Raw genomic sequence first — 22667 nt, forward strand, 5'->3', positions numbered from 1 at the left:
TCTGGGTTTATTAGCGCAGCGTGGCCGAGGCCGAGAGACCCGAGCGCCCACCGGCTCCTCACTGCCCACCGGGCGGTCGCGGCCCGTCCGGCCGGTGGTCCTCGGGGACCCCAGGGTGGGCGGGACTTCCTAGGAGCAAGAGAGCCAAAGGTAAAGTTAGGAGGGCGGCCGGGGCCTCCGCAGACAGCCATGGCGCCGGGCGGGTCACGGGGTCCTCAGGAGCACAGGGTCTAGTGTGTCAGGGTCACGGGGTTCTCAGGAGCACAGGGTCTAGTGTGTCAGGGTCACGGGGTTCTCACGAGCACACGGTCCAGTGTGTCAGGGTCACGGGGTTCTCAGGAGCACACGGTCCAGTGTGTCAGGGTCACGGGTTTCTCACGAGCACACGGTCCAGTGTGTCAGGGTCACGGGGTTCTCACGAGCACACGGTCCAGTGTGTCAGGGTCACGGGGTTCTCAGGAGCACACGGTCCAGTGTGTCAGGGTCACGGGGTTCTCAGGAGCACACGGTCCAGTGTGTCAGGGTCACGGGGTTGTCACGAGCACACGGTCTAGTGTGTCAGGGTCACGGGGTTCTCACGAGCACACGGTCTAGTGTGTCAGGGTCACGGGGTTATCATGAGCACACGGTCTAGTGTGTCAGGGTCACGGGGACCTCCGGAGCACACGGTCTAGTGTGTCAGGGTCACGGGGTTATCATGAGCACACGGTCTAGTGTGTCAGGGTCACGGGGACCTCCGGAGCACACGGTCTAGTGTGTCAGGGTCACGGGGTTCTCAGGAGCACACAGTTGAGTGTGTAGGCCACCTTACCCCAAACAACGCTTTCTTTAGAGAACAAGTTGTATACACACATGGATTTTCAGTTATGGGCCTTGAACTCAGGCCCAGGTGCTGTTCCTGAGCTCTTTGCTCAAGGCTGCTCTACCACTTGAGCCACAACGCCATTTCCGGTCTTTTGTGTGGTTAATTTGAAAATAAGAGTTTCACGGACTTTTCTGCCTGGGCTGGCTTCAAACCTCGATCCTCAGATCTCAGCCTCCTTAGTAGCTTGGATTGCAGGCGTGAGCCACTGGTGTCCAGATTAAGTTAGGATATTTTAAGTCCAAGTTCCCTAGTGCTGTCCAAACCATGTCAAAATTTAAGCCCTTCTTGTCTCACTTCCAGATCTCAGAATGCTCAGGGGTAGAGTCCCAGAACCCACACGGGTGGATTCAGCAGTTTCCCCTTGTCCTGGTGAACAGCTCTTCTCCTTCAGAAGCATTGACTACATCATAACTTAACCCCTAGAAGCAAAGGATGATGCAGCTTATTAAAGGTTAAAAACAAAGCATCTAGGGGCATAAATATAAAAGGATAGGTTCCAAGCAATCCAAGTGCTGAAAGGAGTATATTTCTAGCAAAGCCATAAACCCACAAAAAGAAGCATATACCATGCATACACAATGTGCTTTCTTTAAAGAAAGAAAGGGGGAAGGCATATATTACATTTTATAGTCAATACTTTTACCCTCTTCGTAAACATAAAACTGTCAAACCAAAACCTGACTTGGTAAGTCGCTGTTTATGTCCTCACAGATAATAAGTCCTCCTTTATCTGTATTTTCTCTTTCTGTGTGGCAGTTAGCCAGCTGCAGTCCAGAAACTAAATGGAATATTTTACGTTTTAAAAAATGCCTAAGATGTGCATACTTCGTGAAGTGTGAAGGCTCTGGGTGCCTGCTCTCCTTCGTCCAGGTGTGCGTTCCCAACCTGCCACCCACGGGTCTGGGTGAGCAGAACACCTCAGACAGACCTCTGCACACACTTCCTTCTACTACAGGAGCTTGTCATAATTATTTTAGCTCATTATTTGTTGCTCTTCCATTGGCTTAGTTATACAGGAGACGTTCCATCTCCACATATTCACATTGTATTCCAATCAGTTTCCGTCACACTCTGTTACGCTTCTAAAAAATAGCACTTCCAAAAGATTTCCTTAGTTTTTCATAATTTACTCAATCTATTAGAGTGCCTATTTTGTAAGTTCAACTTTATCATATGTATGTATGGGAAAAAAGATAGCACCTGCTTGGCCGTCTTGGAACATATCTTTCCTACATGAGGAACACAAGTGTGTTATCATCAGGCAAAAATACTTCTCCAAGCTTTTCTTTCAGTTCTGTATTTCAAGAAGACAGAGGTTGTTCAGCCCTCTATTTACCCCCGCCCTCCTGGCCCGCCCAGCTTGTTTCCAAAGATAAGTCGTGTTCTTATACAGGGTTTTCACCTAGCACAGCCTCCTCTGGACCCCTGACACAGTCCCTGTCCCCCTGTGCCACGGTTGATGGGCAACCCAGTGCCCCGGGTGCCGGGTGTACGTCAGTGCTGTGAAGAGGAGGAGCCCTTGCCAGGACCAGATGGACTAAGAATGGAAGAGTTAAGAGAAAAAAAAAGGCAGCAGGTGGGGCTGGGAAGTGGCTCAGTGGTAGAGCACTTGCCTTGCATGCATGAGGCCCTGGGTTCGATTCCTCAGGATCACATAAGCAGAAGAAAAAAAAAGCCGAAAGTGGCGCTGTGGCTCAAGAGTGGTAGAGTGCTAGCCTTGAGCTGAAAAGCTGAGGGACAGTGAGGCCCAGAGTTCAGGCCCCACGACCGGACCCAAAAAAAAAAAAAAAAAGGCAGCAGGTGCCTATGGATAAAGAAACAACTCCTAGGAGGAATTAAATGTTACATAACTGAATGGATCATTCTGAAACTCTTCTCCAAGGATTCTGCTTCAATTATGAAAAAATCCCAATAAATATTAAGTATCCCAACTGGGAGCCTGGCTCACTGGCTAAGTTTTAAATAGGAAGCCTGTTTGGTTGTTTCCAGTTTCACACCCAGTGACACACCAGTCTCTTCACGTCCCATTGCTTTCTCCTATGAATTTTATTACCTGCTAGGCACTAAACATATAGTCTGAACTATGCCTAATCCAAGAAAAAGAAAAGGAAGATATACCAGACATGGGTGTCTCATGCCTGAAATCCTAGCTACTCAGGAGGCTAAGATCTAAGGATCAAGGTTCAAAGGTAGCAAGGCAGAAAAGTCAGTAAGACTCCAATTAACCACCAAAAGCCAGAAGTGGAGCTGTGGCTCAAAGGTCTAGAGCCTTGAACACTAAAGCTCAGGAATAGCACCAAAGCTTAGTTCAAGCCCCAGGATCTGCACAGACACACACACACACACACAAAGCAGATATGATCATGTCCAAAGAAATTACACCTACATCAACTAGATAAGTAAAAGGAGTAGAGACAATAGTCACAAACTAACCTGGGGTCAAACCCTGCATGAGATGGAAGAGCTGTGAATAAAGAACCTGGCACTTGGTAACTTCGACAAATGATCATTATTCTGATTGCTCAGAAAAAGCTCTTAATATTGACTGGTTAGTTAATTCAGGATTTCTTAATCTTGGGCACTTACATACGTTGGGGCTGAGAATTTTTTGTTGTGCATTCTAGGATAGCCTCTGCCGATCAGATGCGGGTGGCAGCCTCTCCCTTTACCCCCACTGATAAAAACAAAACTATCTCCAGACTCTAACAAATCATCTTTAGTCCCTTAATTTTCCCTTGGCTGAAAACAGCTGAGCTGGCTTGAAGAAAAGAGGTTCCCAAACTCCAGACTGTATCGACCATTCCCCTGAGCTGTTGAGTGATCCGTTTGTCCCCTCACAGAAAGCAGTCTCTGTCAGTGAATCTCGGGTTTCTATCCATGTACCATCATCATGTTGTGTGATGGGAGTTGCTGTGTTATCTTTTCATGAACCAAGAAAACCAATCCTTTATTTCCAGCAATGACACAGACATAGTGTTTTTATCCTAAAACTAGAAACAAATGAGTTCCTAAAACCATGGCAATGTAAAAGCCACTATGAAAAGCCAAGTGTTTGTAGTGTCTGCCTACACCTCCTGAGGTGTACCTCCAGGAAGGTTTAACCCCAGGAGGAAGAAGAGTCACCAGCCCAGGCACAGCTCCCCATGAACGTGGGGATCCGCAAGAAAGAAGGAGACCCCATCCTGAGCAACCAGAGACAGCCCAGGAAGTGGGAACAGAAATAGCCTGGACGTGTGGGAGAGGGGTTGTCCTCAACTGCGATGAGGGAGGCAGAGGAAAGCAGGCAAGAGAGGAGAGCAGCAGGAGGGTGTAATGTCCTGAGGGGGAGTGCGTGTCAGGCACTGTGTCAGTCAGGGAGGCGGCCGGAGGCGGAGGGAGTGCACAGACATACCAAGCTCTCAGAGGACATAAAACGTCCACCCACCCAGGTGCTGGGTTGCACACCGGGAACCTCAGCACTCGGGAAGCCGAGGCCCGAGGTAACCTGGGTTACCAAAAAAAGGTGTGTGGCGGGGGAGGGTAGAATAACAACAAAAGGAAAGCTGACTTGCCATAGTCGTTCATATGAAATATTCAGAGGCTAGAGTCTTGGTCTGACTCTCCAAAGAGAAATACTTTTTGTAAGGAGAAAACCTAAGCTTTCTGTCTGCCCCACCATTTGAGCAGTAAATGGGCATTTGTTGTGGTTGGCAGCCAGAGACAGCAAACCTTTGGAGAAGGAAGCAAAGGAGGAGACAGGTACGTGAACATCCGTTCATCCTCCCTTCCCGCAAGCCTCAGCTTTCCTCAGGCGTTATTTCAGACCAGCTCAACTCCTGCAGTTCCCTTCTAGTCTCTTGAGAGTGTGAGGTTTCCACAGTGTGTTGATTGTTGTAAAGCAATCTGAAAGCCGCTGCCTGCCCAGTCTTCCTATCCTAGTAGCCTTTTATTTGGGGAGGAGGGGAGGGAAGGAATAGCATGTACTTTTTTGGTACTTTTCATAGCTCTGAAAAGATGATGAAAATAATACCAGATAGTAATATTACCAAAGCTAGACTTGAGGGGACAAAGAAAACAGAATTAAAGAAAAACTTCAGGTAGAAAAAGGAGGGTTAGAGAGCAAGAGGAGGAAGAAGGGAATAGTGACCGAAGGAAACAGAAACAGAGACAGAAATAGGGAAGGAGAGAGACAGAGGGGAGCAATGGGAAGGAGAGAGAGAGACCAGAGAAATGGGTCAAGGGCGCGAGTGAAAGACCAAACAATGACAGCAAGTCAACTTAATGCATCCACTATAAGTAAAATGGGTTAGAGGAACATGATAGAAACAGACAGGTCATCTTCCAGAATTATCATCCAGTAAGAAGGTCACCAGAAGCCATACTGAAAATTGAAGCCTGGAAATAACCAAGACCTCTTGTGTTCCAAAAATTAGTAAAATATCGCCTTTGCTGTAGAATCATGCTTATGAATTTGAGAAGGAGTGGTCACTATCTTTGGCAAGGAAAATGTGTGTACGTGTATGCATGTGTGTATTTTATCTCAGAATTCCATATTCTTTCTTTGCTCTACCTATTTCTATTGTTTCAATCAAGGTAGATAACCATTTATGACCATTATTCCCTTTTATTAATTATCCAATTTCATTCTCTCTCCCAACTTGGAAACTTCACCTTCTGGACAAGGCATACCATCACTGCAAGCAAATTTGGGGAAGTCACAGTGATCCACTTTCCACACTCCTCTGTGTCCCTGTTGCCTTCCACCATACTTCTGGCCCATGCCAGACTTCTACCACTTGCTCCCATATATGCTCTGCTAACACTTGGCTTCCCACGTAAGTGGTTCAGGGGCCAGGAGTGCTGCCAGCACCTGTGACCCTAGCACTTAGGAGGTAGAAGCAGGAAAACCACCAAGTCAAGGCCAGCCAGGTCTACAAACTCTCAGGACCCAGTGTCAAAAAGAAAGAGAAGTGATCAGCACATACTATCAGGAACCATGATAAATTTTATGTTCGTCTAGGAACTGCTGCTGTACAGAGCAGGGGTTCAATGAGTGATCAGCACATACTATCAGGAACCATGATAAATGTTATGTTCGTCTAGGAACTGCTGCTGTACAGGGCAGGGGTTCAATGAGTGAACTCAGAAGTGTTTGTGTGGAGGCCGCTACAGAGTCCATGTTGGAAAATTCCTTTACTGAAAACTTGACTAAAATAAAAGCCACACCTAGCTGGGCGCTGGTGGCTCACGCCTGTAATCCTAGCTACTCAGGAGGCTGAGATCTGGGGATTGTGGTTCAAAGCCAGCCCGGGCAGGAGAGACCATGAGACTCCTATCTCCAATAAACCACCAGAAAACCGGAAGTGGCGCTGTAGCTCAAGTGGTAGAGCACTCGCCTTGAGCAGGAGAGCGAGGGACAGCGCCCAGGCCCAGAGTTCAAGCCCCACGACCGACAAAAAAAAAAAAGCCACACCTATCTGAACAACGGTCCATTCATCGATTAACAAGCATGTCCTAAATAGCCACTTTCTCCAAGTTCTCTGCTGCATACTATCAACCCTCTTTACCCCTAAAGAAATGGCTCCCTGACACTCCTAGAGACACTAAAATCCATGCATTCTCTAGTTCTCCAGATAAGATGGCTCAGTGTTTGCACATAGCTTATGCACAGCCTCCTAAAAACTCTATCTCTTGATTACTTATACCTTATGCAATGTGAATACCACAGTTACACAGTATTGTTAAGGGAATAATGACAAAAGTGTGTACACCTTCAATGAAGGTTTCTTTTTGAACAGAGTTGGTTGAATCTGCAGATGTAGAAACCATAGGTACAGGTACACTGTATTTCTGCAAAGATTCTTTTATTCTGCCCACAACAGGATTTCCCTGAAAAAAGAAGAACTTGTGTATTCTTCACTGTAGGAAACTGAGGTTGACTCTAGAGATATGTTCAATCTAAACCTCTTAAGTAACTGCGTGACACCAGGAAGAGAATTTAACTCCTCTAAGCTTCTTTTTTCTCCCTTATAAAATGAGGGAGAAATGTTCAACTGAGTTATTCTGGAGGTGAAATGAGTTGATATGCCCCAAAAGTCAGGGAGAGACCATGCTACCCAGATGTGGGAACTGCAGCCAGGCTGAAATCTGTGATTGTTTTGCTGGAGCCTGGAGGCTGGACCACACCCTGTGGTAGGGTGAGGTTTCCTGTGAAGGGAATAGAATTTTCCACCCTCAATCATCCTGAGAAAAAGTTAAAATGGAGTGAGAACCCCCTCCCTTCCAGCTCTGGGGCCCAGAGGGTGGAGAGATCTGAGGGAGACCAGCACTGATTGAAGGCCGGTTCAGAGCTGGGCAGAAAGCCAAGTGGGTCCTGCACCCCGGGTGAGTCTCTTTGCAGTGATTCAAAGGTCCTGGGCGCGCTCTGGGCCATCAGAGGAGCCCGAAGATAGCTGCCCTTGTTTCTTCAGCCGGCAGAGGACAGGACAGCAAGAAACAGGCTCTCAGCGTGTCAGCACCAAGCGCCAGGTATAGTGCGGGCAGGGACAGCAGCACTGCATTCTGTGGAACATTTACCTTGGTGTTCGTGGGCTCTTTAGGGTCCACTGAATTCCTGTCTCTGGACAAGAAGCCAGAAGAGCCAGGACTGATAATGCATGCAGATGAGCACCATGAGGCCGGACACGAAGGGGGAGTGCCGCCTTCAAGAAAGCCTTCATCTCTTAGTAATACGGGCAGCGGACACTTGGAAATTATATGGAAGTACTATTGGTTAAGATGGTTTAAATCCCACACTCGTAAGCTCGCATGCTGTTTACCATCTGAGTATTTGACTCAGCTGGGTTTGTTCACAATGCCTGAGTCCTGACACAGTGAGTGTCGCATGGAGAGGCAGTGAGGAGAAATGCCATTTGACACATATGAAATGTGTAAATATACATGTATATAATATGTATATAAAATGTCTTCCTAGGGTTTGGCCATGCCTAAAGGTGTCAGAGCATCTGCCTAGGGATAGGAAGATATTTAATGATGGTTACTATATTCAAGCGTTTCTCAACACTAGAGTCTAGTATCAGTGTCTTCTTTGTATTAATCAATGGACAGTCCATTAAAAGAGAGTAGCTGATCAGCCCAGTGAAGAAACAACTTAACAAAAGTGTGATGGCTATGCCTGAGGGAAACCAAGAACAACAATAATCCCACTACCACCCTGTCATAGCAGGGTGAAAATGTCCCAGAAAATTAACAAGCCAGCCAGGTGCCAGTAGCTCACGCCTTTAATCCTAGCTACTTAGAAGGCTGAGATCTGAGGATCGAGATTCAAAGCCAACCAAGGCAGGAAAGTCTGTGAGATTTTTTTTTTTTTTTGTCGGACGTGGGGCTTGAACTCTGGGCCTGGGCACTGTCCCTCAGCTCTTCAGCTCAAGGCGAGCGCTCTACCACTTGAGCCACAGCGCCACTTCCGGTTTTCTGGTGGTTTATTGGAGATAGGAGTCTCACGGTCTTTCCTGCCTGGGTTGGCTTTGAACCGCGATCCTCAGATCTCAGCCTCCTGAGTATCTAGGATTACAGGTGTGAGCCACCAGCGTCCGTGAGATTCTTATCTCCGATTAATCACTCAAAAAACTGGAAGTGGCACTGTGGCTCAAGTGGTAGAGCACTCTCCTTAAACTGAAGAAAGAGCTCAGGGATGGCACCCAGGCCCAGAGTTCAAGCCCCACAACCGACCCCTCCCCCCACAAATTAACAAGTCAGTGGATAGACTGAAAAATCTGTAGTCCCATTGTCTTGGGGGACTTGCTGGAACAAAAAGTGTAGAGGAGGGGTTGGGAAGGTGGCTCAGTGGTAGAGCACTTGCCTTGCATGCCAGAGGATTCCTCAGCACCACATAAGCAAAAAGAAAAAAGCCGGAAGTGGCGCTGTGGCTCAAGTGGTAGAGCACTAGCCTTGAGCTAAAGAGCTGAGGGACAGCGCCCAGGCCCAGAGTTCAGGCCCCACGACCGGACCCAAAAAAAAAAAGTGTAGAGGAAGGGAAAATTTTTGCTCTCTTATGGAGCTAAAAGCCTTTGAATTGCAGATCCACGTTCAGACTGAAAGTTAGAGCACTGCCATCTTGCCAGGTTACTTACCATAATCCCAACTACGCAGAAGGAAGAAAGGAGAAATTGCAGTCCAAGGCTGGCCCTTCCTGAAAAATAAGTAAAATGGGCTGGAAGTGTATCTCAACTGGCAGAGCACTTGTCTAGCAAAGGTCGGGCCTAGGGCTGGGAATGTGGCTCAGTGGTAGAGTGCTCACCTAGCACCCATAAAGCCCTCGTTTCAATTCCTCAGCACCACATACACAGAAAAAGCTGGAAGTGGCGCTGTGGCTCAAGTGGTAGAGCACTTGCCTTGAGCTGAAGAGCTGAGGGACAGCGCCCAGGCCCAGAGTTCAAGCCTCAAGACAGACAGAAAAAAAAAAAATACAAGGATCTCATAGAAAACCAAGAACAGCCAAGAACTTCACTCACGCTGTGAATGGTGATGATCCCCAAAAGAGCTCCAGGATTAAAAAATAAAAATAACCTAAAGCAAAAAAGGCTAGAGTCACCTTTCAGTGGCTGAGGAACTTCCGAGCAAGCCTGGAGCCCTAAGTTTAACCCCAATACCGCCAAAAAGGAAAGAAAAGAGAGCAGAGAGAGAGGAAGAGGAGGAGGGAGGGAGAAGGGAAGGGAGGAGAGAGGGAAGGGAGGAAGGAGAGGCTGGATTGCATGTGTGCTCTCACTTTCTCTGTAGCAGGAGGACCGAGAGACGGTTACCACCCACAGCCCAGGAAAAGGTGCTTTCCTAGAATCGGTGGCACCTGACCTTGGATTTCCCAGTCTCCAGGACTGTGAGCAGTAAGTGTCTGTGATTTAAGCCACACACATTGTAGTACTTTTTATGCTATTTTGAGCTTGCTAAAATGTAGTATTAGAGAGTTTGAAACACGGTATGTGGAGCACACCTTTCCAATGGATTGCACTGAGCTGGATGGTGACCCCGCTGTTCCTCCTGCCCCAATGTGGCTGCAAGGTGTGTGTGTGTGTGCACTGCAGTGGCCGGCTCATCACATGCTGTTCTTGATTGGTAACCAGAGCCTCGGTAGTTCATCCCATTTGGGCTGCTGTCTCCCAGGTTCTCTGATAGCGCACGTGACCCTTGCCTGCGGTTTTCCTGCCCTCGGCCTCTTCTTGCCTGTCCCCCTTGCCCTCTCCCCCACCCCCTTGCGAGGACTGGCACACAGCAGCTCCATTCACTCATGGGGGGACGTGAAGGACGGGATCACAAGGGCCTCTGCTAAAATTTTAATGTTGGCAATAATAAAAACAACTCCTAACGACTAAGTGCCTATTGCTACATCCTGAGTTTTTTAGGGGCTTGGATTTCTCCAGGTTCATTACAGATAGGACTCACCCGATCCTCACAACTCCTAACAGAGCATTACCAGGAGTCCTTGTTAAAATCCGTCTCCGCGTTCGGCGTCTTGCCACAGCCTACTGCTAGGAAATGGTGGGTGTGAGATAAAGCCCAGATCATCCTGACCCCTGGTCTTCATTACTATGTTCACAGTGACTCCCACACACCACATCACCTCCCAAGCTGAGCAACAAAATGAGATTCACTTCTGAACATAAGCAAATCTGCTGAAAGACTAGTGCTGTTTGGCTTTTTGTATTGTTTTGGCGATTATCTAGACCTATGTGATTTTTTCACAAAACTGTGCTAAAGAAGGAAGGAAGGCCTCTGTGTCCTATTTCCTATATTGGATACCCTGCACTTTAGAGATGAAGCACTAGATGAGAACCCAGTTCTCTTTAAATCCTTTTCCTTTACTCATTAATGCACACTTGGGCACTGAGCTGACTGGACGGCTTCATTCAGTGATAAATATACTTCTGTGGCTTCCAGCTTAACTGTGTCATGTCTTAGCTGAAGATATGTCAAATCTGGTCAGGTATTGTGTTAGAATAGAAGGGTGGGTAAGATGTGTCTGTCTCTGTGGAAATGACATTCTAACGGGAAAGACAATCATCTTAGAGTATGATGCCCATTGGAAAAGTAGTGTCTAGTGGCTATTAAGAGGTCTGAGAACTGCGTGCCGGTGGCTCCTGCCTGTAATCCTAGGATCACAGTTTGAAGCCAGGCTAGGCAGAGAAGTCTCCATAAGACTCTTTTTTTTTTTTTTTTTGGTCGGTCGTGGGGCTTGAACTCTGGGCCTGGGCGCTGTCCCTCAGCTCTTCAGCTCAAGGCGAGCGCTCTACCACTTGAGCTACAGCGCCACTTCCGGTTTTCTGGTGGTTTATTGGAGATAGGAGTCTCACAGTCGCTCCTGCCCGGGCTGGCTTTGAACCGCGATCCTCAGATCTCAGCCTCCTGAGTAGCTAGGATTACAGGCGTGAGCCACCAGTGCCCGGCTCCATGAGACTCTTATCTCCAGTTAACTACTCAAGAACGGAAACTGAAGCTGTGGCTCAAAGTGGTAGAGCGCTAGCCTTGAGCAAAAGTTGCTCAGGGACAGCACCCAGGCCCTGAGTTCAAGCCCAGTGATCCATCAAAGGAAAACAAAAAAGTTGTGAGAAACACCAGGGAGAAGGAAAAGTCTGCCTGGGGGGTTTCACAGAGGGGGAGGGAGATTTCTGAATTAGGCTTTAATGGACAAACTTAGAGACAAAAAGCCTGAGTTACTAAGAGTTCTGCCAAAGGCCTCATCATTTTTTAACTTCATTAGGTTTCGGATCCTCAGAGTGGTGGCACATACTATTAATTAGAATACTTAAAATATTCACATCAATAAATTCCATAGTAGCATTATAAACACCTGTCCGGTTGGAAAAGCCGGTTTGCAAGTTACTGAAACTTTTCATTCTACAAAGCTGCTAAGAATGCTTGGAAAATAAGAATACCAGGACAATCATTGCAACTCTCAAACATCAGCCATTCCAGATAGAAGCGGTCTGTCTTCATCTAGCATTGCGTATTTTTGACTCATGAAAAGGTGCTTTTTTTTTTCCCACAGTGGATACTTAAAGCGTCCTCTTTTCCAATCAGTTATAACATTCTTATAAATGCATAAATGCATCTGAATTTTATGTCTTGAATGGACACAGCTATTCTAATATATTTTGTATTTGGATTATTTTAGAGTTCAAAACAAGGATTGACAAGACTTTACAAAGATAAAAAGATTTTGCATAACAAAGACTGTCATTAGGCTCAAAAGACAGCCTACACAATGGGAGGGAACCTCTGCCAGTTATACATCAAAAGAGGGTTAATAACCAGAGTGTAAAAGCAGCTCAAATCTAAACTCCCAGAGAATTAATAAACCAATTAAGAAATGGACAAATGAACTAAGCAGATACTTCTCACAAGAATTACAAATGGCCAACAGATACATGAAGAGATGCTCAACATCTCAGGCCATAAAGAAATGCAAATCAGAGCTGGGAAGGTGGCTCAGTGGTAGAGTGCTTGCCTCATATTCATGAGGACCTGGGTTCGATTTCTCAGCACCACATAAACAGAAAAAGCTGGAAGTGGCGCTGTGGCTCAAGGGGTAGTGTGCTAGTTTGAGCTGAAGACTCAGGGACAGTGCCCAGGCCCAGGGTTCAGGCCCTACAACCGACAAAAAAAGAAAAGAAAAGAAAAGAAATGTAAATCAGAATGGCCATCATTAAGAATATGGATAACAAAATCTGGATAGAGTGATGAAAAGGGGAAAAAAGAATCATTAGATCATTAGGACATTGTTGGTAGGAATGTAAACCAGTAAAGCTACTATGGAAATCAGTATGAGTATGCTCAAAAAAATAAAAAGACAAAACCAATACCAAAAAACCTGAAGATAAAGCTACCATACAATCTGTTGATACCACTCTTGGACATTGACCCAAAGGAATGTGTGCCAGGTAGGGCAGGGCACCTGCACACCTGTGTTCATCGCGGCATTTTTGACCATAGCCAAGTCCAGATGCCCTGCAACTGAATGCACCAAACCCACCCCCAAACAGACCATTCAACATATCGCTGTCTTTTGGGTTGACTCATCTGAGTTGAGAAGTTCTCATTCAGATTTTCTCCTGGAGACATTTTTTCCCCTCTCTCCCTCTATCTCCCCTCCCATTTCACACTCATTTTCTTCAAAGCACATGCGTAAACAAGCACTTCTTCCCAACACACAGCAGCACAGCCCTGTTTACAGAGGATGCCTGCTTGTCGGGGCAGGTTCCTGGACCCCTTTGTGTCTTGTTATATGCCTGGGGAAGAAGGAAAGCACTCAACCAAGTGAAACCAAGCCACAGCTATCCAGCGAGCTTCTGCTTTTCTGCAAGACTCTAGAAGGGTGGATCCAAACACAAAACCAGTCACTATGGGGGCAAAAGGATGGCCGTAGACCAAAGGAGACCACTGCCACCTGACTCACCGGCAAGCTCATCACACAACTAGAGTAGGAACCCAAGCCTCAGTCTGACTTCATGGCCAGCCTTGCTGCTCACGACCAGCCCAGAGGCCCGGGGCTCACCCGGGGCTGCAGCTCCGGAGTCACCAGCTGTTCTCATCAAGCATCTCCTGATCGCTCCTGAGTACTCAGTGCTCTCCTGGTGCCCTCCCCCCGAAGTTAAGCTCCCCGGGCTGGGCACCAGTTAAGTAAAAGCTTGCTTACCTGAGAGGAAATCCTAAGGACAGAAGGGACAGAGACTCGGAGGCAAATCTGTTCCGTGTCAAAAGAAGAAAGGTGATCTCAGCCTGGGGCCCCAGACTTTAAAAAGAGCAGGAGTGCTCTGACTGAGCCAACTCTGCTCGGGCAGTGATGCCGCCATCCAAACCACGCAGCTGTGCCCAGACACGCTTGGCCTCACGAAGGTGGATGGCTGGAACCTGACTCGCTCTGTTGTTCTCAGAGCTCACCAGGTACGAATGCACCAATCGTCTGGACTGGCAGCCAGGAGAGGAGCACCACGCACCTCGGCCCTGAGTTATAACATCTGCAAGAGTCCAGCTCTGAAAACATCCCTCTAGGGCAGGGAGAAGGCATTTAGACTTCTGACAGACGCGAACATTTCAGAAGGTGGCAAAGAGGGAGAGGTGGCAAAGCTATTCCCGTTGGGAGGAAGAGCTGTCAGAAGCTGTGAACCATCACCTTCCAAAGAAGTTCTCAGAACTGGTGGATTTGTAAGTGCACAATGGTGACAGATGGATGACTGTTGGGATTTTGCAAAGGGAAAAATATTCATTTAAGAACAGGAATGAGCGATTTTAGGAAAGAAAGCACGGCAAGCTGACCAACAAAGGAGATCGATTTTTTTTTAATTTTATATTTTTTGTCGGTCGTGGAGCTTGAACTCAGGGCCTGGGTACTGTTCCGAGCTTCTTTTGCACAAGCAGAGCACTCTACAACCTGAGCTACAGCTCCACTTCTGGTTTCTTTGAGTCGTTTGTTAGAGATAAGAGTCTCATGGAGTTTCCTGCCTGGGCTGGCTTCAAACCACGATCCTCTGGTCTCAGCCTCCTGAGTAGCTAGGATTACAGGCTTGAACAACTGGTGCCCAGCAAATTTGTCTACTTTGACCAGGAAAGTTTTAGAAAAGTGACATCTAAATAAGGGTTTTTCTTTTTCTTTTTTCTTTTTTTTTTTGGGTCCGGTCGTGGGGGCCTGAACTCTGGGCCTGGGCGCTGTCCCTCAGCTCTTCAGCTCAAGGCTAGCGCTCTACCACTTGAGCCACAGTGCCACTTCCGGCTTTTTTTTCTTTTTGCTTACGTGGTGCTGAGGAATCGAACCCAGGGCCTCAGGCATGCAAGGCAAGCGCTCTACCACTGAGCCACCTCCCCAGCCCAAGGGTTTATTTTCTTTCCCCCTATGTGTTAAAGGTTGAGGATACACCAGTTGGATTTCTAACCTGAGATTCAAAGCCATGCAAACGACTCACTCCACCAGATGCCAGGTCTTTAGACTGAACTTAAAGATTTTTAGCTCAGCCTTGAGCAAAAAAGCTCAGAGAAAGTGCTAGGCTCTGAGTTCAAGCCCCAGGATGGGCACACAAATAAAGGCTTTCTGTCTGGGACTCCACAGGAAGAAATGGCCATGAGTGATCTGAACTGAAGAGGAGCTCGGGATCAGTGTTGCAGCCGGCACCCTTCTGCTGAGGGGCCTATAGGTGACTTTGGGTCACTGGACATGTATTAAATTTCTTGCTGAGCTATTTTGAGGTTCTGAGATCTTCTTGTGTCAAGATTCACTCCAGAAAGAACTTGACAATAAAGTATCTCTTTCTACTCAGATAACAGAATTCACATACAACATTAGAAAGGGTGTTTTGAACTTAAGCATTTAAGAAATATCAAAGTGGCTAACAGAAATTTGCAAGATTCTGTTGGGTGTAGAGATTTAGACAGCAGAGGGAGGACAGCTTCATCAAGTGCAAAGTCTGTGAAGGCAGAGGTCACATTCACACCGTGCACCACAGTATTCCCCACACCTAACAAGTGGGAGCCCCACAGGCAGAGAGCAAGTGTGTCAGACAGTCCCTTTCCTTCTGGTTTCAAGAACAGATCTGCTGAAAATACGTGAAGGCAGCATCTTGTCGACCCCCTTTTTGTGGGAATGCTGTTTTAGTTCTTTACTTGGTTTGAGAATTTTAAGAGACCACTTTTAGCCAGAGTAGCTTTGTGGAAATGTGCCGTTGCTGACCAGGTGTCTTGAGTGTCCGGTGTGGAACCCAGGTGAATTGGGCATAACCTTCTCTGTCCACCCTACTTCTGCCTGCCCAGGGGATACAGCTGGTTCTAAGCACACAGCATAGTACCTCTGCCTGCCCAGGGGATACAGCTGGTTCTCAGCACACAGCATAGTTCCTGTCGAAGCTATGCAATAGGTCCCCAGGAAGACTATGAAACACCTATTCTTACAATTTACTTAGAACTTCTTGATGTCAATGCTTGAGCAATAGTAAAGTGATTTTTTTATGGATACCCAAATAATCATTAGGATATGATCCCAGGTGATTTGAGGGGTAAGATTTGAGATCCGTTCATATGGGTCTCAAGTAAAGTTGAAATTCACCTTCCTGCTTTTCTGGGGGCAGCCTAGAGGAAAGTGCTAAGAGTTTATGTTAAATATGCCAAGGTTTGAACACCTGCTTTTTGCTTTATGGCCATGACATTTGGTAAGTTGCTGAACATTTCTGATCTTCCATTTAGTAACCATAAAAATGGCTACCAATGAGATACCACATGGAAAGCAGTGAACACACAGTATAATCCTCATAAAAATCAGAGCCCTTCCCTCTCTGCCCCTCCCTACATTGCAAAAACAGCCATGGGAGAGCTGGCCTGGTTCTGACCTGCTTCTTTTGACTGACAGTAGCCACAATATCAGCCTGGATTTGCAGTCCTCATTCTTGGGTCAGCTTCTGAATTTGATCTGGCTCTTCTTTCTGGACCTAGTTTCCATCACCTGTTTCTGTTGCTCAGAACTACACCCCAAGGAGATGGTTTTCTAAAAGTAGCTGGCTCCTATGCTGTTGCTGCTCCAGCTGAGTTTCAACATAGGGAGAGAGTATTGCTAAGTTTAGATTTGTCCAGGACTTACATCTGATTCAAGGCAAGGCCAGGCAAGCCCAACCTACCTTCCCAGCCTCTTAGAAGTAGACGTTGCAGAAGGCTGGGAGTTGTTGATTCAGAGCTGTGTGTCTACCTCATGTCAGCCTCCTTATACGGAAATTATATTATTGCTATTGCCAGTTCTAAACTCTGGCCTTAAACTCTGGGCCTGTGCACTGTTCCTGAACTTCTTTTTTGCTCAAGGCTAGTGCTCTACCACTTGAACCACAGCATCACTTCCAGTAATTTACTGGAGATAAGAGTCTCACAGACTTTCCTGCCCAGGCTGGCTTTGAACTGTGATCCCTGGATCTCAGTCTCCTGAGTAGCTAGGATGACAGGCATGAACCATGGACACTAGGCCTTATATGGAATTTCAATGCATAAAATCATTTACTTTGTTGGGTGCCAGGGCTCAGGCCTGTATTTCTAGCTACCCCAGAGGCTGAGATCTGAGAATATCAGTTTAGAGCCACCCCACAGACAAGTCCAAAGGACTTTTATTGCCCTACAACCAGCAAAAAGCTGGAAGTGAAGACATGGTTCTAGTGGTCTAGTATCAGCTTCTAGTGGTCTAGTATCAGCTATAAGCAAAAAGGCCAAGTGAGAGCTTGAGGCCCTGAGTTCAAGCTTCAGTACCAGAAAAACAAAATTGCTCCACAGTCTGTTCAGATTTGAGCCTCCAGTGCTGTTCTGAGCAAGAGTAACCTCAGAGGGCCTAGAGAACAGGCACCGGGAAATGAGAAGGGTGCGGGAACACGGGGGACTGCTTATACAAATGGAGTGGCTCTGAAGCGTCTTAAGATAGTATCTGTTTACAGCACTTCTAGAAGAGCCAACCTGCTCCCCCCCACATCTAGGCTTGAGGGAGAGCAGAGCTTGCCCAGCCAAAAGCAAATAGTGTATGAAGGACCACGCGCAGAGAGACAGAGACAGACGGTGACAGCCTCTGACAGGTGTTGAGGCAACCCTCAGCCCTGCTCCACCGCTCTCTAGAACCTTCTCATTCGGCTTCTTTTAGAAACATGGTAATCTCCTTTGATGTTTCAGTTGTCAGGTGTATAGATTTTACTTTTTTGTGTGTGTGTGTCGGTCGTGGGGCTTGAACTCTGGGCCTGGGCTCTGTCCCTCAGCTCTTTAGCTCAAGGCTAGTGCTCTACTTGCACCACAGTACCACTTCCTTGGTGTATAGATTTTAATGAAAAAGCTGATTAATAAAGAGGCTGGCATTGTATATGGTAATGGTCTGAACTGGTAAACAAACTTTAGAAAAGGAACAGATAGGAAAGGTAACTGGAAGTACATGTGCTACTTGGCAAATGAGAGAAAGGGAGAGTAGAGTGAAGAGTGACTCCTAGGTTTTGAATTGGACTAATTTCCTCATGACAAATTCAGATTATTAGTTTTCCTTCCAGAATGCAAACTTCTTAGGTGAAGCAATTCAGAATGATAAGAATGTCTTGAATATCTTCTACAGGTCAGGCACATTAATTCCTCACAAAAACTAAGGAAATGGCTGGGCTTTGGTGGCTCACGCCTGTCATCCTAGCTACTCAGGAGGCTGAGATCTGATGATCATGGTTTGAAGCCAGCCAGGGCAGGAAAGTCTGTAAGACTCTGATCTACAATTAACCAGAAAACTGGAAGTGGCGCTGTGGCTTAAGAGGTAGAGCACCAGCCTTGAGCAAAAATGCTCAAGGACAGCACCCAGGCCCTGAGTTCATACCCTATGACCAACAACAAAACAGCAACAACAACAATCACACACACACACACACACACACACACTCACACACACAAAACACACGAAAGGAATAAATACATTTTAAACTAGTGATAAGAAAACTGCTCTGAATCCCATAACTAGCAAATGGGTAAGTAATGTATAACCCACTAGTGTATACAGTTAAGCACAGTGTATACAGTTAAGCTTCCTTAGATCATGGCTTGGATTCCAACAGAAAGCCATGTTTGAATCGGCTCTCAAACTTACTCAAGAGTGGTAGGGCTCATAAAGATGCTCTCACAAGCTATGGCATTGATATTTCTCGGTCTCCTTTTAATGAGTGCTTACATGCATGCTTCCGTGGTTTAGGTGGGCTTTGCTCTGGGAGGAAGGGGCCATTTCTTAGCTTCTTCCCCTTTGAGCCATATTTTACAAAGTTGGGAAACGTGTTCTTCTAGCCACATAGGGCTTCTGCTGAGCAATCAAACTTATGCTGAGTACCAATTAATGTCAGCAAGAAGGCAGATATTCTTTCAAAAGTAAACCAGATGTCTGGTTTGACTTTTCTATTTGCTGTTTTCTAAAGGGGATAAGGAAATCCTTAAAGTGGAGGTTCCATTCTATCTCCATTCCATCAGCAAAAGGCCACAGGCATTCTATATTGTATTCTTTCTTGGGAGTGAAGAAACCCACTTTACTCTCCAGCTGAAAGGTCAGGGACATTTTTTATATGAGTCTCTTTTTTAATTAAAAAATTATTTTGTAATACTGAGGAATCGGCCCAAGGCCCATGCATGCTAGGCAAGTACTCTACCACTAAGCCACATCCCCAGCCTGCTAGGGACATTTTAATCAACACATACTCTATACTCTTGTGGATTATTTTCTGAAAACTGTCTTGTTTCCTTACCTGATCACGTGGCCCAAACTAGCAAACCAATGTGTTAATATAAGAACAGTCATTAGTGTAATCAGTTCTGAAGTAGCTAAGTAATTTTATTTGGATGATCTCATTTCCCATTACAACAGGCCAGTGAGATGGGCAGGGGAAGATGAAACTGAAGTGGGGAATGGAGATGGTCAGTGGCTATTCCAAGGCCACAGCTGATTGCTCCAGAGCCCTTCACTATGCACAGAACAGATCATACAGATGGCCCCCATCCAGGGACCAGGTGGTGAGTGGGGTGATGTCTAGAGGACTTGAAGGAGGGAGCCTGGGGTGAGAGGTAGTGTGTGTGTGAGAGAGAGGGGGGGGAGGGTTGTTTGGCAAGGAGGAATTCTGAGTCTCCTTCCTTTTGATGTCTAGGGCTCATTTTAAGAGATGTCTAGGCCCTTGTTGAATCTGTCTGCACACAACTACTTCTGTCTCTTCAGGGAGGTAGAGGACAAGGATCTGTGCCTGCAGCTGCCAGGACAGGTCTGGACAACTCCCAGTCAGCCTGAAAGAGGAATGCCAGTATCTTTCAAAGCCAGGCTGGCAGGCCTCTCTCCAAAACAGCCTCTAGAAAGAGGTACCTCCTTGGAAAGGGACCTCTTGTTCTCCTTCATATTGAGGGGGAGCAGTCTATGCAAGTGGGTAAACTGAAGCAAGCTCTCCTCTTCAGATCATGATTGTCCCCTCCCCTGATAACAAAGCGTTTGTATTAAATGTTATGAGTATTTGTATTTGTTATACATCCTTTGGAAAAACGCATGGTTCTACCTCTCAGCTCCATGTCCTGGGCCCAAAGTTCTTTGCAGGGTCTAACTCACTATCAAAGCTAACTGTCATCATCTTGAATTAAGCTCCACACCCTGAAGACTGTCACTTTGTGTTCCTACCTCTAACAAATGAAAAAAAAGTCAGCAAGGGAAAGGAGTGAAGGAGCAAAGGCTCCTTGTCATATATTACCTTGGTCTGCAAAGGATAGGAGAACAGTTTCAAGTTTGAAAAATGGGACGTTGAAGCCAGTTAGTTCTGTGCTCATGAACAAGTATTTCCACACTGTTAGCTTGGTTCCCTGAGCTATGGAACAGGGGTGTTAACACCTGTCCTGAGTCATCAAGACGTTGTGAAGATCGCAGAAGGCAAAGGCAAGCAAAGTGCCCAGTGTAAGCCCAGGACAGGCTCATAACTGGAACTTACCCTGTCAGAAGCACACGTCAGGATGGTTTCACTGCCAGACCAGATGCTGACATGGGCAGAAATGAAGCAGTGCGCTGGTGGTCTTCAGTGCAGAAAGACAGGCAGAGCTGGGGTTTCACGATACCAGAAGGACTTGCTTGGAAATGTGTCACCCACATTTTTAGCTGTTCTCAAATTCTTGAGATGTCAGATATGCAATCTTGGTGGGCTTCACAGCACTTCTGGGAAGAGAAACCTTTCACTGCTGGGCTATGTGGAAACTGAACCCTGGGCCTGTGAGGCCCATACCCCCAGTCTCCATATCAGCTACCGGTAGATCCAAGGGTAGATTTACGAAGGTAGAATTCTTCTGGAGAACAGACCACTTCCCCGAGGGAATGTGTAGAATGAGGGAGCTTCGGGAGGACAAGTTTAGTAGCTACAGCATGGAGTAAGAACTCTAGGTACCACATCAGGAAGTAGAAGAACAGAAAACCATCCACTTATTCAATGGTTTTTTCTGATAGACAAAAAGCTAAACTGACCAGATGGAGACCGGCTTGTTCATAGGCAGTCCTAGTCTGCCCCCTGGTGGGTGAAGAGGGTAAGCAGCCATTTTCTTAGGCAGTATCCATAGGTATGCATCACCTAACCAAAATACAAGTGGTCTGATTAGGTGGTCTTGCTGTACGGGACCCTATGCTTTGAAGGAAGAAAACATCAACAGAAAAACACATTGAAGATGAGAAGAGATGGTGGCTCATATATGTAATCACAGTTACTCAGGAGGCTGAGATGTGAGGAAAGTCTGTAAAACTTATGTCACTATCTAATAAACTACTCAGAAAAAGCTGGAAGTGGAGCTGTGGCTCAAGGAGTAGAATGGTAGCCTTGAGCAAAAGCAGCTCAGAGACAGTGCCCAGGGCCAGAGTTCAAGCCCCAAGACTAGAAAACCAAACCAAACCAACAAATCATGAGAACAAAGACAACCACTGTATCAGTGCAGTACCTTGGTTTCAAAGGCATGGTATATAGTGCTCTTCCTTATAGCTCTGGGAGAAAATTTACTCTTGCCGTGTTTTGTGTGTGTGTGTGTGTAATTAAGGCAGTAGAGTCCTGTAGTTTACTGTACAGGTTTTGCAGTCAAACAAACATGAGGACAAACTCCTATTCTAAGCATTGTTAATCTCATCACCTTTGAACTGTATGAGTTTTTTTTTTTTTTTTTTTGATCAGTTGTGGGGCTTAAACTCTGGGCCTGAGCACTGTCCCTGAATTCTTCAGTTCAAGATAAGCACTCTAATACTTGAGCCACAGTGTCATTTCTGGTTTTCTGGTAGTTCACTGGAGATGAGTATCATGGACTTTCCAGCCTGAGCTGCTTCGAACTGCGATCCTCAGATCTCAGCCTCCTGAGTAGCTAGGATTACATACAGGTGTGAGCCACCAGCACCCAGTGAACTGTGACATCTTTAACCTTCATTTGGCCACCTGTAAAATGGCCATTCTTGTCTAAAGCATAAGTTGTGAAATTAAGTACACATGCAAAGTGCTTGGCACTTTTTAAACTCTATCTTCATGCTCTATTGAAGGTCATTACTCCTACTAGAGTACCCCAGGTCAGCTGCCTTTCTACCAATCTGAACAAGACTCTCCAACTGGAAAAGAACATTTCTTCTTTTATTAGTGTATACCAATTGCACAGAAGGGATTCGTTGTGATATGTCTATGCATGTGTATAATGTGCTTTGATCATCTTCACTTGGAAATGGTGTCTCAGTGCAATGTGGATAATGATGGCTACACTGTGCCTCTGGCTGTGGCTATGCCTTGTCCCATGAAGCGAATGTGCCACCCCCCCCCCCAACTGGGCCCTCCATGTCACCTTTCTTTGACATTGTAAATTTCCCTTCATGAAAATATCTTTTGCACATAGACTTGCTCTCACCATCAGGTAAGAAGAGAATATGCTAATGAGAGAGAAAGACTGAGTGACCCAGCATGGAGAGCATAGTATCCTAGAGGCGAGGTGCAGCCTGCCTCTGATGACCTCTGGATCAAAGGCTGTGACACACAGAAAACATTGACACCTGACTGGCAAACGAGCCAAGTGGAGGTTACTGGTTCCATGCAGTGCTGTGTTTTAATAGAACTGGATACATCAGGTACAGATTGTTTCAGACATGTCTCTATGAAGAACAGCAAAGAAATAGAGTGGCACACCTAGATATATAAATGGTTTATGTTTTAAGATGGAAGAGATAACAGTTACTTATAACAATAGAAAGGGACTGTTAAGGGGAAAATGTTGATGCAGAAAAGAGAGTAAAGAATTAGAACAAAGAATCACAGACAACACCCAGAATGGC

At 46.3% G+C, this 22667-nt stretch overlaps 1 protein-coding gene across 1 annotated transcript in view; it reads right to left on the reverse strand.

Moving 5' to 3' along the window:
- Amotl1 (angiomotin like 1) overlaps nt 1-12809 on the reverse strand; it is a 65659-nt gene extending 52850 nt beyond the window's left edge. Inside the window, 1 exon segment of the mRNA XM_013009540.1 lies at nt 12800-12809. Within this exon segment, the coding sequence (XP_012864994.1) occupies nt 12800-12809 (10 nt within the window).
- Between the last annotated feature and the right edge of the window lie 9858 nt (nt 12810-22667).

This window comes from Dipodomys ordii, unplaced genomic scaffold, assembly GCF_000151885.1.
Source record: "Dipodomys ordii isolate 6190 unplaced genomic scaffold, Dord_2.0 Scaffold10, whole genome shotgun sequence".
NCBI classification, from domain to species: domain Eukaryota; kingdom Metazoa; phylum Chordata; class Mammalia; order Rodentia; family Heteromyidae; genus Dipodomys; species Dipodomys ordii.